The sequence below is a fragment of the Mixophyes fleayi genome, chromosome 3 (assembly GCF_038048845.1).
Source record: "Mixophyes fleayi isolate aMixFle1 chromosome 3, aMixFle1.hap1, whole genome shotgun sequence".
NCBI lineage: Eukaryota > Metazoa > Chordata > Amphibia > Anura > Limnodynastidae > Mixophyes > Mixophyes fleayi.
In genome coordinates this window covers 339913779-339934164 of record NC_134404.1, presented here as the reverse complement: position 1 = coordinate 339934164, position 20386 = coordinate 339913779, and the positions used below count along the sequence as shown (strand labels likewise).

The 20386-nt window shown below is 44.7% G+C and overlaps 1 protein-coding gene across 3 annotated transcripts in view; it reads left to right on the top strand.

Moving 5' to 3' along the window:
- The window catches only part of BABAM2 (BRISC and BRCA1 A complex member 2), a 202341-nt gene that overhangs the window by 133041 nt on the left and 48914 nt on the right, over positions 1 to 20386 (top strand). For all 3 annotated transcript variants that reach the window (XM_075204404.1, XM_075204403.1, XM_075204402.1), the window contains exons 8-10: positions 574 to 673; positions 1512 to 1582; positions 3132 to 3214. In XM_075204404.1, the coding sequence (XP_075060505.1) occupies positions 574 to 673; positions 1512 to 1582; positions 3132 to 3214 (254 nt within the window). The remainder of the gene's footprint in view (positions 1 to 573; positions 674 to 1511; positions 1583 to 3131; positions 3215 to 20386) is intronic.

Sequence of the window (20386 nt, the reverse complement as noted above, 5' to 3'; positions counted from 1 at the left end):
GTACTGGATCACATATTCCTACAGATCAGAGTACTGGATCACATATTCCTACAGATCAGAGTACTGGATCACATCGTCATACAGATCAGGGTACTGGATCACATCGTCATACAGATCAGGGTACTGGATCACATCGTCATACAGATCAGGGTACTGGATCACATCTTCCTACAGATCAGGGTCCTGGATCACATCTTCCTACAGATCAGGGTACTGGATCACATCTTCCTACAGATCAGGGTACTGGATCACATCTTCCTACAGATCAGGGTACTGGATCACATTGTCATACAGATCAGAGTACTGGATCACATTGTCATACAGATCAGGGTACTGGATCACATCTTCCTACAGATCAGGGTACTGGATCACATTGTCATACAGATCAGAGTGCATTATCAGAAAGGTTCACCCTGCACTAGATCGGGGTCCACAGATAGTAATACAGACACAGTGCTGGTAATCGAGGCTGGTAGTATATAGACATAGCTCTGCTGAACGTTTAGGGTTGGTAATATTCATATGTGATATATTCCATAATATGACCAGGGTATCAATCTTCTGTCATTTCAGTGCTCTTGGCGGATCTTCGGCTCTTCACATCCCAGCATTCCCCAACGCTGGATGCCTCATAGATTATGTTCCTCAGGTCTGCCAGTTGCTAACCAATAAGGTATGTACGGTACAGGCTTCATCTAGCACAAATAGTAATAATAAGAACCACAAATGACTATTAGTAATTGACCAATAAAGATACCTCTGAGCGCTTTGTCTTTAAGAACAGCTCCTCTGACACAGTTTATTCTGCTGCCTGAGTTTCCATCCCCTAAGTAGAAGAACTGTGGGGGTTCCATGATCGGTATAATAACCCTGCATTGTCACCAACAAATAGAGATATAGTTTACCTTACACTACTGCATATGAAAATATTTATTTTAGGTTTGAATCCACTTTAAAGAAATATGATCCATCATCCAGCAGATGTCTGCAACCTGGTAAATTGCTGTATAGTCCTCTCCTCCCAGCAGGCTCTTTACAGCTGTAATTTATTCCGTGAGATATCTGTACAGCTGAGGCGATCCAGCACCCTGGCGCCAGCACAAACACATTACATGGTGTTTCCCATCGCTGGCCAAGTTCAACCAGAACTTCTTAAGGAAATAGAAGGGCAGACTTTGGCCAAGAAAGGGAGAAACTGAAATGTGTATTAATACATATTCACTGCTACAATGTGACAGGTATCCTGCACTACGGTGATTGTAACGTTGCCAGTCCACCCACCATGGTGGCTCCTGCTCCGTCTGTTATACACAGAGTTAGGCTCAATACTTACCAGAATGCTTTGCTGTTGCAGCATGTGACCATTATGTGGCAAATTGTGGACTAAAGTATATAAAATGATGTAAGGGGAGGATGTGGATACTATACTGATATTAATTACATAATACTGTGAGGGAGCGCTTGTGTCCTGTCCTGTGTGTGTTGATGTTCCTGGTTTGGTCGGTTTCCAGGTGCAGTACGTGATTCAGGGGTACCACAAAAGAAGAGAGTACATTGCTGCCTTCCTCAGCCACTTTGGAACGTGAGTATATTTCTTCATGGTCCTTACCAAGATTAACGAGGCTTCTGTCCCTTGTAAATTGTGTATTAGTCATGCAAGTTTAATTCCACCTTCACACAACTTTTCATTTCATGGCTTGTACGTGTCCTCCTGCAACTTTTGGTAAATGTTTCATCTTTCCAGCTTCCCTCTGTGTTTCAACCATGTCTTTATGCCATCAGGTAGAGTTGTTTGTGTTTACTTGCCCTTGGATACGTCACATAGCTGCTCTCTGTGTACAGATGTATGCTTTGCAGAGGGCACAGCAGAACCATGTCTTTATCCAACTGAAATAAACAGCTGCTGTATATCTGACTATTACAACATGTGTGATATGTTCATGCTAAAAAGCAAGCCATAAAAATACAGCGATGTACTTAGCAGAAGTTGCAGAAGGGCACACACGAGTCATGGAATAATGTTATCTGAAGGTAGCATTGGTAAAATCTCTCAGGGTCACGTAATGCACATTAAAGCCTCTATCGTCAGCTTTGCAGAGACATTTGGTGAAAGGGATAATAAACGCTGTGATATGAAAGCTACAACAAGCTCTGAATCCAATACCGATGTAGCCTGAATATTAACCAGCGACGTTCATGGAAATGATTGGGTGGATCCCACTTTCAGTGTAGAGAGCAGCCAAGAAATGGCTACATAACCTGACCTAGATGTGTATTTATTCTAATAACACAGCATTAAAGCTACATTAATCAACAAGGGCTGGAACATCATTAATTAACCCCCTCTAGACCTGAATACTGCTTATAACATCATGAAATCACAAGCTGTCCAGCAGCACCGTAGAAGGCACTGGCTCCTCACTGTAGGGAAGGCTGCTCCGAAATATTTACTATTGTTATACACATGTTTGTTTCCTATATATAAGGAGAGCGGGAAGAATATTCATACACAGAAAACGTGACCATTTCAGTGACCAATCCCCAAGTGCCAGCGTGATGTCAGTGGTTCCTAGTAAATGTACAGACCGCATTCACAGAAACATTGGTTTAGCCCATTAAATTGTCGCCGCCGCTGTGCATGGGCGTCAATTGCACTATTAAGTGGTCCTCCACTTCAAATTGTTTTTTTTCCCCTCTGTTTCCCAAATTAGCGCATATTAATAAGAAACACTGGTCGTACATTCCTGTTTCTACTGTCTCGCTGTTAAACTTCAGATCTAGCGCCTGACTGGCAAGACCATACCCCGCGCATACTCAGTAGAGGCGTCCGCTCTACTCATTTGAGACCTGAAGGGAGAGGGGAGGGGGCATTAGCAGCCACACCACCTAGTGGTGAGAAGATACCATCATCACCATAGACTAACCTCCTACATAGATTGTGTAACTTACCCTGTGGCCCCAGCAGGGTAAATGACTGACACAGCGGACATTTGCCATCACTGTATTAGATCATGAACTAAGCAACGAGCTGACTCTCCAGGTCTCCTCTCAGGATCCTCAGATCAGTGCATGCAGACGATGGGGGTCGTCCTCTAACTACTTACTGACGCTTGGCTTCTCTGTCTCTGTAGGGGGGTGGTGGAGTACGACGCAGAGGGCTTCACAAAGCTCACTCTATTGCTGACATGGAAAGACTTCTGCTTCCTGGTTCACAGTGAGTATAGTGCCCCAGGCCATCTCTTTCATCTCCGCTCTGATCATTAAGTGTAATTCAATGTGACAATGTCAGCGTTATCAGCAGAGATCTGCCTCTCTCAGTAAATTACATGTTTTATGTCCAGTAATTGATGCCAAATGTGCAAAATCTTGTACTGAACAAAAAAAACATGGTGTGGTTGAATAACTTCTACATATGGCATGTAACAGAACATGGACTGCAAGCTTATGTGTGCTGGTACTTCTACAGGTATCCATAGAAGGTCCCAGTATAACTCAGGTAGACCCTCCTGTACGTAATAAGCACTGGTGACGTATTAGAGGGTTCTAATATCAGTAAGCTATAAAGGTATTGTCCACCTCGTATGTTAGATGGACACGGTGCAGGCAACAATTTTGTGAAGCAATATGTCTTAGATTGCATACTATCCATTCACTAGGAAGTAGTGAGGTCCTTAGTGCATGAGGCATGAAGTACCTCATACCTCAGTGATGTCACTAGTTCCTAGGGAATTGTTAGGCTGTATATAGATTTAGCCCACACAATGTCTCAAATTATAACTCCCTGGGTGTGGGAATGGAAACATGTAGATCATCTATCAAATGTCGGCTAAACCACTGCAGTGTCCACAAGGAGCAAGTGCCATATATCATACTGCATCATCTAAGTATGAGATATGTGTATATATATATATCTATATATATATAGATATATATATATATATTGTAACAAAAGGAGGCATTTAGATTGCAATATGCAGAGAAATCAGGGAAGTAAAGTAAAACATTTGTGCAGCAATGCACCTAGATTGAATGTAAAGACCTATGTGTAACAAACAATAGTTTAAGTTTGGTTAACTTACATGCAGAGAAATCCTTCCTCTCAGCAAACAGACAGGGTGTGTCTCTTTAGTGCAAAACAGAGCCAGTGATGGGGCGTTTCCTTTTAAAGAGAAGGTGGGTGTGTCACCTGTCCATCAAGCTAAGGCTGGGGGAGGAGTATCGGGTATAAAAGCTTGTTTGTATCATTTGTGCACGGAGATCAACGCTGGGTAAGATGGCTGGTCTTGAGAGAGCTGAGCTATGTCTAGCTAGCGTTTAGGGTCTCCAAGTATTGCTGTGAAATCTGTACGGTGTCAAAACATTTATCATCCCGACAATAAAACTACATAAAAAGGAAGAAGTTGTTCACGTGTGCTTCAGCAGTAGCGGGCTCTTGCCACAAGTGGTGTTAGGAGTGGGATACTCCGGGAAGCAAGTTTCCGCTACCCAACCCGCGCAGACGTCAACATGGAGGAAGTACTGAGAACCCTCGTGAATGTGGCCGCTGCGCAGCAACAGCAGCAAGCTTAGATGCTACGAGTTGCCGAGGCACATGTGGAAAACACAAGGCTCTTAAGAGAAGAGTTAAGCCAGGTGAGACATGATAGAAATGAACCACTTGGTCCTGTTCTCCAGAAAATGTCACCAGCTGATGACGTAGAAGCATATCTGGTGTCCTTTGAGAGACTGGCAAAATGGCCTCCTAAAGATTGGGCTGAGAGGCTGGCGCCATATCTGACTGGTGAAGCTCAGCGAGCTTATATGGATCTAGATGAGGAACGGGCCTCTGACTATCTGTGCCTAAAGTCTGAGATATTGGCTCGCATTGGAGTTTCCGGGCCAGGCCGAGCCCAGCGCTATCACCAATGGCGCTATGTTAAAGAAAAACCGGTCAGAGCGCAAGTGGCTGAGCTTTCTAAAATTTTAAAGAAATGACTGCAGCCTGAGGAGAATTCGGCTTTTCGGATTATTGAAGTTCTGGCGATAGATCACTGCATCCGGGGGCTGAACCGCTATTTGCAAAGGTGGGTTCTGCAATCAGACCCACAAACTTATGAAGAGCTTGCCACCGTGGTAGAAAGGTTTTGTGCGCTACAGCAAATGATTACAGAACCTGCATTTGTGCCAAAGCCGCTGCCATGCCAAAAGCCAGGTTTGACAATCCTTGCTACGGACAGAGGGCCAGGTGCAAAGCTGTCTAATCTGAAGTGTTTTGAATGTGGTGAGCCAGGCCACTTTAAGGCAGAGTGTCCTAAACTACCGGAACCCGTGGACTGTTCCGTGGCACATATTGGGCCTGCTTTTCCAAGCTGTTTTACCATGAGTCCCACATCAGAAAGTCCTTGTTTGTTCCGGGTGACTGTGCTAATCAACCAGAACCTTGTTCTGGCCTTGGTTGACTCGGGGAGTGAACTCTCATTGGTTTCCAGCTCTACCTTACCCGAAACCATAACTTCTCGGTTGCCCAAGGTGAAGGTTCTTTGCGTACATGGCACGACAGAGGAGTATGAAAGAACAATACTACCAGTCACACTCAAAGACAAAACTGTTATGGTGGTAGCTGCCATAGCACCTAAACTCCCATATCCACTCATTTTGGGGCAAGACTTCCCACTGTTTAATGATGTCCTTGGTAAGCGGATCCGGCCGGACATGCCGGCAACTGATGCAACGGTCGGAAGCCCGGTCTTAAAGGAACCGCCTAAAGATCTACAACATCTGGACATCGATCTTTGGAAACCTCCAAACCGGAATGCCATCCTAGGAGTCACAGCAGGAGTTCCACAAAAGCATCCACCTGCGGGGAAACATGGACAGTCCAAACTAGCATTGGTCTGTGATGTCGCAGATGAGCCCACCCCGCCTGTCAGTTAGGATACGGACTGCTCCGCAATACCAATTTTTTTTCCTCTGCAGGACTTTCCTCGAGACCAACTTAATGATGCCACTTTGGAACATGCCTTTAAAAGTGTGACTGAGGTAAATGGGGGAGCGAAAGCCGCCCAGCCTGCAGAAGGTATACCATATTCTATTGTTAAAAATAATTTCCTGTATAGAGTTGCTAATGTGCAGGGGGAAAAAGTAGAACAATTAATGGTTCCTCAGGTCCATGTAACCCTAGTGTTAAAAGCAGCACACACATGTCTGTGGGGGACACCTAGGGGAGGATAAAACACGGGAACGAGTTCTGCTTAGGTTTTACTGGCCCGGGTTACACATGGCAGTGAAAAAGTATTGCCGGTCCTGTCCCATTTGTCAGAGAACCTGTCCCAAACCCATGTACAGGGCACCTCTAATTCCAATACCAATAGTACAAGTTCCCTTTGAACGGATAGCCATGGACCTTGTGGGGCCACTGGAAAAATCCGCACGTGGGCACCAATATATACTAGTGGTGCTTGACTATGCAACCAGGTATCCAGAGGCAATTCCCCTACGAAACATAAAGTCCAGCACCATAGCTAAGGAACTTGTATTGATGTTTACACGCTTGGGAATACCCAAAGAAATTCTCACAGATCAGGGTACTCCATTCATGTCTAAACTGATGAAGGACATGTGCCAGTTGCTAGGGGTTAAGGCGCTTCACACCTCTGTATACCATCCGCAAACAGATGGCTTGGTGGATCGCTTTAACCGCACATTAAAGCACATGCTCAGGAAAGCAGTGGCTCAAGAGAAAAAAGATTGGGACACTCTTATTCCCTATTTGATGTTTGCCATCCGTGAGGTACCTCAAGCTTCAACAGGGTTTAGTCCCTTTGAGTTATTGTTTGGGAGACAGCCCAGGGGTATCTTGGATATGTTAAAAGAAGGGTGGGAGCAGCAAGGTCCCAGGGAGCCAAATCTGGTCCAATTTGTGTCCCAAATGTATGAGAGGCTAGGAAAGATAGGGCCCATTGTGCAGCAACATGTAAAAGAGGCTCAGGAACGACAGAGAAAAAGTTATGATAAAAGTGCTGTTGTTCGATCTTTCAAGCCTGGGGACAAGGTCCTAGTATTGGTTCCCACCCAGGAAAGCAAACTTTTCGCCTATTGGCAGGGTCCATATGAAGTTCTAGAGGCTGTCGGTCCTGTTAATTACAGAGTCCGCCAGTTAGGTAGGAGAAGGGAGGAGCAAATATACCATGTTAACCTCCTTAAACCTTGGCATGATGAGGAAACCTCTCCTCAGGTAGTGAGTACTGCCATTGAAAAGTCTGAAGTGCCCATAGAGCCAGCTTTGTCCATTCAGCAGAGACAACAGACTGAAGAAATGATTCGCCGGAACAGGGATGTCTTATCTTCCATTCCTGGGTGCACTACCTTAATCGAACACGACATTGTCACTGCGCCAGGAGTCATTGTAAAGCAGAAGCCGTATCGTATTCCAGAAGCCAGACGGGTGGACGTGAGAAAGGGGTCGAGAAGATGCTCCAGTTAGATGTGATTGAAGAGTCCACTAGTGAGTGGAATAGTCCCATTGTGCTTGTCCTGAACCCCAATGGGACAATTAGGTTCTGCAATGACTTTAGGCGCCTAAACAGTATGTCGCAGTTTGATGCCTATCCAATGCCACGTGTGGATGAACTAGTGGAAAATCTTGCTGGTAGCAATTATTTGACAACCCTTGATCTAACAAAGGGTTATTGGCTAGTTCCCCTGACTTCCACGGCCAAGCCAAAGACTGCATTTTCCACCCTGATGGTCTCTATCAATATAAAGTCCTACCCTTTGGATTGCATGGGGCACCTGCCACCTTCCAAAGGGCCATGAATAAATTGCTACGACCTCACACAGCTTATGCAGCCGCTTACCTGGACGATATAGTGATTTATACCCCAGACTGGGGATCACATTTAGCCAAAGTTGAGGCGGTCTTAGCTTCATTAAGGTCAGCAGGGTTAACAGCTAACCCAGAGAAATGTGCCATAGCCATGAGAGAAGCCAAATATTTGGGGTACGTTGTTGGTCGAGGGCATGTAAAACCCCAGCTAGACAAAGTGGAGGCAGTCAAAAATTGGACAAGACCAGAGAAAAAGTCACAGTTAAGAACCTTTTTAGGCTTAGTAGGTTACTACAGGCGGTTTGTAAGCCACTTCGCCACTAGAGCTGCTCCACTAACGGACATGTTAAAAAAAAGTTGTCCAGATAGATTAACCTGGTCTGACTCTGCAGAAACCGCCTGGTCTGATCTTCGGTTAGCTCTTTGCTCCTCTCCAGTTCTACAAGCACCGGATTTTACCCGGAGGTTCTTCCTCCAAACTGATGCTTCTGGTGTTGGTTTAGGTGCAGTCCTGTCACAGGAGAAAAATGGAGTAGAAAAGCCTGTCCTGTACCTAAGTCGTAAGTTGCTTCCAAGGGAACAAAAATATGCCACTGTGGAGAAAGAATGTCTCGCCATAAAATGGGCTACAGAAGCTCTGCGCTATTATCTCCTAGGCAGAGAGTTCACCCTAATAACAGACCATGCACCATTGAGATGGATGCAGAACAACCAGGAGGTAAATGCCAAGGTAACCCGCTGGTTCTTGACACTGCAACCTTTCAAGTTCTCAGTAGAACATAGACCCGGGATTCTACACAAAAATGCACATGCGTTGTCATGAAAATATGCGCTCCTCGCGAAGTCCGCGTCCCCCTACTTGGAGACGCTAGGGGGAGGGATATGTAACAAAAGGAGCCATTTAGCTGGCAATATGCAGAGAAAGCAGGGAAGTAGAGTAAAACATTTGTGCAGTAATGCACCTAGATTGAATGTAAAGACCTATGTATGAAAAGCAATAGTTTAAATTTGGTTTAACTTACATGACTTTAAATCCTTCCTCTCAGCAAACAGACAGGGTGTGTCTGTTAGAATTACAGAGCCAGTGATGGGCGTTTCCTTTTAAAGAGAAGGTGGGTGTGTCACCTGTCCATCAAGCTAAGGCTGGGGGAGGAGTATCAGGTATAAAAGCTTGTTTATATCATTTGTGCACGGAGATCAACGCTGGGAAAGCTGGCTGGTTTTGAGAGAGCTGAGCTATGTCTAGCTAGCGTTTAGGGTCTCCAAGTATTGCTGTGAAATCTGTACGGTGTCAAAACATTTACCATCCTGACAATAAAACTACATAAAAAGGAAGAAGTTGTTCGCGTGTGCTTCTGCAGTAGCGGGCTCTTGCCACAATAAATAAATAAATATATATATATATATATATATATATATATATATATATATATATGTGTATATATATATATATATGTATATATCTCATACTTAGATAATGCATTTGTTGCAAACAATAACTGGATACAACCAGCCAGACCACAGTAATCTGCTCTCATTCAGCTAACAAATGAAGTTTCTGTAGACAGCGTATTTCCCCAGCACTGAAGTACAGATCTCTGACTAGTCTGTGGCACTCGCTCCTTGTGGACACTGCAGTGGTTTAGCCGACATTTGATAGATGATCTACATGTTTCCATTCCCACACCCAGGGAGTTATAATTTGTGTGCGGGATGTGGAGATTTGTTTTTTGTTGCTTGTTTGGTTGCCGTAGAAACTTGGAACCTATTGGTACTGAGGATTGGAGAGAAATCAGCGAGCGTGTCTGGTGCTTCCTACCACTTTACCTGTAGACCGACACAATAAATGATAGATAGAAAGTGCCAAAGAAAATACAATCCCAGCCCTACATGTTACAACGTAGCTTTCACTTGTTTTATACTCACACTTGCATTCATGTCTGTAATTATCATTACCAGTCAATTATGTTATATATTCATAACTATAAAAAAGAAATGGAGCTGTATGTATTCTTGCCACAACCCCCCATCTCCCTGTAGTTCTGCACATAGACCGCTAGTACCCTGTATTCCTGCACACAGACCCCTGTATTCCTGCACACAGACCCCTGTATTCCTGCACACAGACCTCCAGCACTCTGTAATCCTGCACACAGACCCCTGTATTCCTGCACACAGACCCCTGTATTCCTGCACACAGACCCCTGTATTCCTGCACACAGACCTCCAGCACTCTGTAATCCTGCACACAGACCCCTGTATTCCTGCACACAGACCCATGTATTCCTGCACACAGACCTCCAGCACTCTGTAATCCTGCACACAGACCCCTGTATTCCTGCACACAGACCCCTGTATTCCTGCACACAGACCCCTGTATTCCTGCACACAGACCCATGTATTCCTGCACACAGACCTCCAGCACTCTGTAATCCTGCACACAGACCCCTGTATTCCTGCACACAGACCCCTGTATTCCTGCACACAGACCCCTGTATTCCTGCACACAGACCCCTGTATTCCTGCACACAGACCCCTGTATTCCTGCACACAGACCTCCAGCACTCTGTAATCCTGCACACAGACCCCTGTATTCCTGCACACAGACCCCTGTATTCCTGCACACAGACCTCCAGCACTCTGTAATCCTGCACACAGACCCCTGTATTCCTGCACACAGACCCATGTATTCCTGCACACAGACCTCCAGCACTCTGTAATCCTGCACATAGACCCCTGTACTCCTGCACACAGTTCCCTGTATTCCTGCACACAGACCCATAGCACTCTGTATTCCTGCACACAGACCCCTGTATTCCTGCACACAGACCCCTGTATTCCTGCACACAGACCCCTAGCACACTGTATTCCTGCACACAGACCCCTAGCACTCTGTAATCCTGCACACAGACTCCTGTATTCCTGCACACAGACCCCTGTATTCCTGCACACAGACCCCTAGCACTCTATAATCCTGCACATAGACCCCTGTATTCCTGCACACAGACCCCTAGCACTCTGTAATCCTGCACACAGACCCCTGTATTCCTGCACACAGACCCCTAGCACACTGTATTTCTGCACACTGACCCCTAGCACTCTGTAATCCTGCACACAGACCCCTGTATTCCTGCACACAGACCCCCAGTGCCCTGTATTCCTGTACAAAGACCCCTAGTACCCTATATTCCTGCACACAGACCCCTAGTACCCTGTAATAGTGCACACAGCTCCTTGTAATCCTGCACACAGACCCCTGACACCCTGTAATCCTGCACACAGACCCCTAGTACTCTGTATTCCTGCACATAGACCCCTAGTACCCTGTATTCCTGCACAAAGACCCCTAGTATCCTGTAATCCTGCACACAGCACCCTGTAGTCCTGCACGCAGACCCCTGACAACCCTGTAATCCTGCACACAGCTCCTTGTATTCCTGCACACAGACCTCTGACACCCTGTAATCCTGCACACAGACCCCCAGCACCCTGTAATCCTGCACACAGACCCCCAGCACTCTGTAATCCTGCACGCAGACCTCTGACACCCTGTAATCCTGCACACAGACCCCCAGCACCCTGTAATCCTGCACACAGACCCCTGACACCCTGTAATCCTGCACCAGACCTCTGACACCCTGTCATCCGGCACACAGACCTCCAGCACTCTGTAATCCTGCACACAGACCCCTGACACCCTGTAATCCTGCACACAGACCCATGACACCCTGTAATCCTGCACACAGACCCCCAGCACTCTGTAATCCTGCACACAGACCTCTGACACCCTGTAATCCTGCACGCAGACCCCTGACACCCTGTAATCCTGCACACAGACCCCTGACACCCTGTAATCCTGCACGCAGACCTCTGACACCCTGTAATCCTGCACACAGACCCCTGACACCCTGTAATCCTGCACACAGACCCCTGACACCCTGTAATCCTGCACACAGACCTCTGACACCCTGTAATCCTGCACGCAGACCCATGACACCCTGTAATCCTGCACACAGACCCCTGATACCCTGTAATCCTGCACGCAGACCTCTGACACCCTGTAATCCTGCACGCAGACCTCTGACACCCTGTAATCCTACACACAGACCCCTGACACCCTGTAATCCTGCACACAGAACTCTGACACCCTGTAATCCTGCACACAGACCTCTGACACCCTGTAATCCTGCACACAGACCTCTGACACCCTGTAATCCTGCACACAGACCCCTGACACCCTGTAATTCTGCACACAGACCCCTGACACCCTGTAATCCTGCACGCAGTCCTCTGACACCCTGTAATCCTGCACACAGACCCCTGACACTCTGTCATCCGGCACACAGACACCCAGTACTCTGTAATCCTGCACAAAGCACCCTGTAATCCTGCACGCAGACCCATGACACCCTGTAATCCTGCACACAGCTCCTTGTATTCCTGCACACAGACCCCTGACACCCTGTAATCCTGCACACAGATCCCTGACACCCTGTAATCCTGCACACAGACCCCCAGCACCCTGTAATCCTGCACACAGACCCCTGACACCCTGTAATCCTGCACCAGACCTCTGACACCCTGTCATCCGGCACACAGACCTCCAGCACTCTGTAATCCTGCACAAAGCACCCTGTAATCCTGCACGCAGACCCATGACACCCTGTAATCATGCACACAGACCTCTGACACTCTGTAATCCTGCACGCAGACCCCTGACACCCTGTAATCCTGCACACAGACCCCCGACACCCTGTAATCCTGCACGCAGACCTCTGACACCCTGTAATCCTGCACACAGACCTCTGACACCCTGTAATCCTGCACACAGACCCCTGACACCCTGTAATCCTGCACACAGACCTCTGACACCCTGTAATCCTGCACACAGACCTCTGACACCCTGTAATCCTGCACACAGACCCCTGACACCCTGTAATCCTGCACACAGACCCCTGACACCCTGTAATCCTGCACACAGATCCCTGACACCCTGTAATCCTGCACACAGATCCCTGACACCCTGTGTAATTTTGCACACAGACCCCTGACACCCTGTCATCCTGCACACCGACACCCAGCACCCTGTAATCCTGCACACAGCAGCCTGTAATCCAGCACACAGACCCCCAGCACCTTGTAATCCTGCACACAGAGCCCTGTAATCTTGCACACAGACCCCTGACACCCTGTAACCCTTGCTACAGACTCCCAGCGCCCTGTAATCCTACACCCAGACCCCCAGCTTCATAGCTGTCTGTGTCATGCCTTTTATCCTTTGTTCTTAGTGATTTGATAGGCTGTATTGTGGGCAGCACGGTGGCTTATTGATTAGCACTTCTGCCTTACAGCACTGGAGTCATGAGTTCGATTCCCGACCATGGCCTTATCTGTGTGGAGTTTGTATGTTCTCCCTGTGTTTGCGTGGGTTTCCTCCGGGTGCTCCGGTATCCTTCAACACTCCAAAAAAACATTCTGGGAGATTATTTGGCTGCTATTAAATTGCCCTTAGTCTCTCTCGGTCTGTGTGTGTGTATGTTAGGGGATTTAGATTGTAAGCTCCAATGGGGCAGGGACTCATATAAATGAGTTCTCTGTACAGTGTTGCGGAATTAAATAGATGATGATGATGATGATGTGTGGGTTCAGCCCATAAAATAGCTGTACCCACTGTAGGTAATTGGCAGTGGATATTTGAAAACAGTATACATTTTTTAACAAAACCAAACATTTGAATCTTACATCTCAGTCATATTATTATGGATTCACGCACACTCCATCATGTGTCATTCACACCATGTGTCAATTCGACTACAATACGAAGACATATTCACTGACAAAACACTGTGACAGTTCATGTCACAGTTACATAAACAGACTTTACAACTCAAAATAGTTCATGTAAAAAGCCGACTTTTGATATCCAGTGAATCACCACTACAGCCGCGCTATTTATAGGCCCTAGAGTGTTATGTGCCATAAAAAGACAGAGCACAGATAAAAGCATTGTAATCGCTTACAGAAGCTTGTGAAACAAGCAGCCATGCAGACCGAGATGAGTAAGCGTGGGGTCTGTTGGCACTTTCTCTCACAGCTTTACAGACATTACTCATCAGTCATTGTCTATAGACAGCGCTGTGAGTCAGCTCCGTGATGAAACCAGACCTCTGTGTTGCACAGTAAAGTCTCTGCTCCTGCCAGTTAGTGCACAGTGGAGTTTCAAAGGCGTTCTTACTGAGATGATTGCTGTGTAATGTTTGGGGAGCAGACAGGAGCTGGCAGATTTGTTTTCTTATTTTAGTAGACTAGGTGCTCAGTGTCTTATTAGGCAACCTGTGGTTTTCCAGCTGGTGTTGGACTACAAATGCCAGCATGACACGCCAGACTTTGTCTTGGGGGACATGCTGGTTTATGTAGTTACACAACAGCTGGTAGGTCACACTAAGTAGTCACATATTTGCAGAACTCTTTTTTTCCTGTTGCCCCAATGTCTGAGTGTATGTGTAAAATCTAATGTTGCAGAATTTGCATTCAAGCAAACCATGTGGGACTGCAAGGGGTGCAAACACTGCACACTCTTACATCCTGCACACACATGCTGGACAGCTCTGTGTTTATACTGCATTCTACAGTAGGTCTAGGCCGCTCACAATCCCTCAGGACCTTAAATCAGGTTGTGCAGATTACACCCCCTCAGCCCAACCCCCCCGCCTCCCACACACACACACACACACACACACCACCAGCAGCACAAAATAGTTTTTTAGGTGCAGAGTTTGCACCCAGTAGATGGATTGTTTTATAACTCTAAATCAGTCATGTAAAATTGAAGTCCTCTGCTATTCTCTATCTACACCACTTCTCTTGGAAAACTAATAAACTACTTTGGATTTTAGTGTCATCTCTATCATCATCATCACCATTTATTTATATAGCGCCACTAATTCTGCAGCTCTGTACTCTCTGTACATCCTCTCCTGATCTCTCACCACCTGTGTTGTCTCGCGTAACCGACTGTCTTTCTGCCATTTCATCCTGGATGCCCTCTCGCCAACTCAAACGCAAAAGCAGAATTAATAATATTCCCACCCAACAATAGAAGCTTCCTGCCTGACATTTTTATTTCTGTTGACAAGACTATAAATCCCACCCCGCAAGCTCGCTGCTTAGGTTTAATCCTTGACTCGCAATTATCCTGTGTTCCCCACTTCAACTGTATATTTACATCATGTTACATACATCTAAAAAACATTTCCAGAATACGTACATATCTCACACAACACACTGCAAAAACTTTAATTCCATCACTCATCACCTCCCGTATCAACAACTGCAATTCCCTCCTTACTGGTCTTCCCAAAATTGAACTCGAGCACCTACAATCTATTTTGCACCCAGCGGCTAAATTAATTTTCCTTGCAAACCGTTCTTCCTGTGCTGAGCCACTCTGTTAGTCTCTACATTGGCTGCCTGTTTTCCAAGGAATCCAATATAAAATTCTTCTACTAACATACAAGGCCATCAACAAAATTGAACCGACATACATCTCCTCACTTGTCTCAACATATCTCCCAATTCGACAACTCCGTTCTGCACAAGATCTGCGTCTCTCTTCCATTCTCATCACTTCCTCCCATTACAGGACTTTTTTCGGGCTGCACCCCACTTTATGAAATTCCCTCCCTCGCACCAGACTTTCCTTTAGTCTTCAAGCGTTCTCTAAAAACCCACCTCTTCAGACAAGCTTATAATATTCCTCTACCACCCTCTTAATCTCCCTAGGTTACCCTATTACCACCCTCTACACAGCTAACACAGGACAACAACCCTCTGACCAACACAGTTGTATGACTGAGCATACAGCCCACTAAGAACTTTGTAACCTTTGCATTCTACCTGGACAAATATTCAATATGATGCAGCACTTACCCTTGTGTATCAAACCATTGTCCCATAGATTGTAAGCTTGCCAGCAGGGACCTCTTACCTCTCTGTATGTCTGTATAGTACCCAGTATTGTTTTATTACTGTTTGTTCCCAATTGTAAATCGCTACCGAATCTGCTGGCGCTATAGAAATAAATGATGTTGAGCATGATGTTGAGCATGATGATGAAAGCCTACCATGTATTCATCTATTTTCATGATATTTTTCCTTAAGGTGGGGGCATTGTTCCATTGCTATTATGATTATTATTATTTTTATTTATGAACCACGTACATATTGTGTAGTGCTGTAGATTGAGAGGACATGGTACAAGTAAATCACATATAATAACATGAAACAGAAGGTAAAGATGTCCCAGGCCAAATGAGTTTACAATCTAAGAAGTTCACGATACATAAGATAGTGATAACTATTGTAGCTAGTGGGTACAGTGGGTGTGGCTACTGGTGGGTACAGTGGGTGTGGCTACTGGTGGGTACAGTGGGTGTGGCTACTGGTGGGTACAGTGGGTGTGGCTACTGGTGGGTACAGTGGGTGTGGCTACTGGTGGGTACAGTGGGTGTGGCTTCTGTACAGCAGCATTATCTGCCACCAATTATAAAGCAGCCATTGGTGACTGGCGTTTCTGTGCTGCTACCAGCGATGTAGTTTGGTTGGAGTTCCTCGAGCCTATGGATTATATTTCACTTTCATCCACCTAACAGCTCAAACTTATATTTCTAACGCCAAATATCCACTTATGAGATTACCATACTGTAATGTGTCTGAACACTTTTATTATGATAGGAATAAACTGTGTTTATAAACAATATAATGTTTCCATTGCACTCACCAAGGTTGACATCTCCTTTAGATTAATACTCCACTAACTACCTGGGATATGTTCTGTCAGCCTCTTCCTCCCTGCAGCAGGTGGTTCATTTACTGTCCCAATGACTAACATATTGTATAACCCCAGTATCCAACATAATGTACAGCCCCAATGTCTATCATATTATACATCTGCTGTATCCATCATATTATACTGCCCCAGTGTCTAACATATTATGTGGCTCCAGTATCTGATATAATGTAGCCGCAGTATCCAACATAATGTACAGCCCCAGTGTCTAACATAGTATACATCCGCTGTGTCCAGCATATTATACTGCCTCAATATCTAAATCAATATCTAACATATTATGTAGCTCCAGTATCTGATATAATGTTGCCACAGTATACAACATAATGTACAGTAGCCAATGTCTAACATATTATACATCCACTGTGTCCAGCATATTATACTACCCCACATAGCCTATCATATTATACATCCACTGTGTCCATCATATTTTACAGCCTCAATGTATATCATATTATACATCCGCTGTGTCCAGCATATTCTACTTCCCCAGTGTCTATCATATTATACATCTTCTGTGTCCATCATATTATACAGCCTCAATGTCTATCATATTATGTAGCTCCATCTGATATAATGTAGCTGCAGTATACAACATAATGTACAGTAGCCAATGTCTAACGTAGTATACATACACTATGTCTAGCATATTCTACTTCCCCATTGTCTATCATATTATACATCTGCTATATCCAGCATATTATACTGCCCCAAAGTCTAACATAGTATACATCCGCTGTGTCCAGCATATTATACTGCCTCAATGTCTATCATATTATACATCCACTGTGTCCAGCATAGTATATTTCCCCAGTTTCTAACATGTTATACACCCCCTATTGCCCAGCATATAATTCGTCCACTGTATCCAGAATATTATACATTCCCAATATCTAATTTATTATACACCTGATGTGTCCAGCTATTATACTGCATTAATGTCCAGCATATTATATAGCCCCAATGTCAAGCATATTATATTGTCCTAATGTTTCATATAATACCTTAAATATCCAGTAAGATACATAGGGGCATATTCAATTCTCTCCACTTCCGCGGCGTTAAAACTATTACCGTTATTACGGTAATAGTAAGAAAAAGAGGAAAAACTACCGTAATAACGGTATTTACGCGCAGTATTAGCGTAATAACGGTATTTACGCGCACTATTAGTGTAATAACGGTATTTACGCGCACTATTACCGTAATAACGGTATTTACGCGCACTATTACCGCAATAACGGTATTTACTCGCACTATTACCGTAATAACGGTATTTACGCTCACTATTACCGTAATAACGGGATTTACGCGCACTATTACCGTAATAACGGTATTTACGCGCACTATAACCGTAATAACGGTATTTACGCGCACTATTACCGTAATAACGGTATTTACGCGCACTATTACCGTAATAACGGGATTTACGCGCACTATTACCGTAATAACGGTATTTACGCGCACTTGCGCGCCACAGGATTTTTGGCTTTAACGCAGAGAATTGAATATGCCCCATAGAGCCAATGTCTGATATAAATATACATCCGTCCTCCACTATTCTGTCCTTCTTTGTAAAACATTTTTTTTTGTAAAACGTCTGACAGAATAACATATCTGCATTAGTTACATGTCATGTAATAATATCTCTTACCAGTTGTATGGAAGTATGCTAAAAGTCACATTATTTCCAGCCCTCTCTTCATAATTGGATTTGAGATTGAAGTAAAGTTCTTTCTCCCCGAACTTGCTGATTTATATGTGTATAAAGGTGCATTAGTCATGGAGTAATTACACAGCATTCTTCCAAAATACTTATTTCCCCATGTCCAGACGCTTTGTAGTGTGGACATATCTGATCTGCCGGCTGGACTTGTCTCACATCTCAGAACTATTATATGACAATGGAGATGGATTGAGGGAGTTTGAACTTCTTGGTACTTTTCTTGTGTTTAACAGCTTGGACTGTGCCCAGGGGGCATGAAAGGTCATCAGCCCTGAATCGAGGGTCTTGTCTGATGCCCACTCCCTCCTCTGACCCTTATAAGGGAATTGCTGTATAGAAGGCTGCTTGGGTTGTTTCCCATCATTGATTTCATACCCTGCGAGTACATTCTCAATATTCCATAAAATTCTTACAATACCTACTTTCCCATAGGCTGAAGACCTGCGTTCTAACACAGGGCTATGGTAATACATAGGAGAAAGGGACATCTTCTCAGAGCCCACAGGGACAGACAACCCACAATTATACTTACTAATAATGGAAGGCTCTAAAATGGTTTCTATCTTGACTTCCCAAGTCTAGGAGGAGACGAGACCCAACAGAAGAAAAGCTGATTGTTATTTTTTACAGCGATTGAGCTAAGAAACTTCAGAGACTTGAACAATGGGGCGTTTAAGGCGGCCCCGGAAGGAATTACATCCAATCGCGTGATTGTCTTTGACCAAGCATGGCACGCTGCTTTAAGTCTGCGGAGTGTTTTGTTTTGTTCTCACAGAGTGGTCCATCCCTTTTATAGAAGTGAATTTCCTCCTTGATATAAGTTACTTGAACCACAAATAAATAATACCAAAAAGTAACATTAACTAAATGCTATAGCTAATCATAACAGTAAGTCTAATAGCAGCCTCCAGCTAAACTCCTCTGGGGGCCATTAGCTGTAGCTTCCTCACAAAGGAGTCAATGTTCTTTAATAAGAGCTTGGGGAGACCAATAGACTTTGTGACCCAAAAGTGGCCAAAACCCAGAGGAGAGCTGGGTAAGTTCACCCCGCCATATCCCCTGCAGCCAGGGGAAGTTCCCCATGATGTCACAATATTCAGTAGGCAGGGGGGATCTTGACTTTTATTTTAGGGAAACGGTTTAGCAGAGCCCCTTCTCCCTAACAAATCTCTGTAATAGTACAAATCAGACACCAGATCTGGTGGCATTTAACACAGAGTACAGAGTCTCCCTGTCCTCTGGGCTAAAATTTGCCAGTCAGCCCCGGACTCCCCACCCCACTCTTCCCTCTGGATCTGCACCTGGACAGTAATTAAATATCCAAAGTTCACAATAGGTGGACTTATCTTGTAAAGTTAAATCAGCCTCTCTACACTTCATCCTATTTAAATAAAATAGTAAAATAAATTGCTAATAAAATTGTACCAAATCTTAAAAATGTATACTAAGAAACTAATCCTCCACACTTGGCTCTACTGAGGAACTAGCTTATCATAGGTTTAGACCTTATAAGGAGACTTTATGTCCCAGGAGTACAGAATAGTAACTGTGTCTCTTTTCTTTTCCTTGCCAAAGAACCATCTTTCTGGGATGAGTACTTAGCTGCACCCAGTGTTAATTGGAGAGATATCCCCAAACACAAAAACAACTTTATTGTTGCTAAATTTAATATAATGGGATCTAAGGATAGAGAGACACAGCACAGTGGATCCTGCAATCCCAAATACTAGAGATACAAGAAAAGGTGAATATCTGTGCAGCGCTGATACATTCTCTTACCTACAAATGAAAATATAATACATTATACATTATAATACAGTATGGGCCCGATTCATGACGGAGCGTACAGGATGCTGCGTGCCGTATTTTCCGTAAAATCGCTGTGCGCATACCCAGAAGCAGACGATACAGCAGTGAGTGCAGCAACGTCCAATTCCTTTTTTTTTTATGTTTTGTTATTAATTTCTATATTATTAACAGGTTATAATAATTGAATATTTTTCTGTGT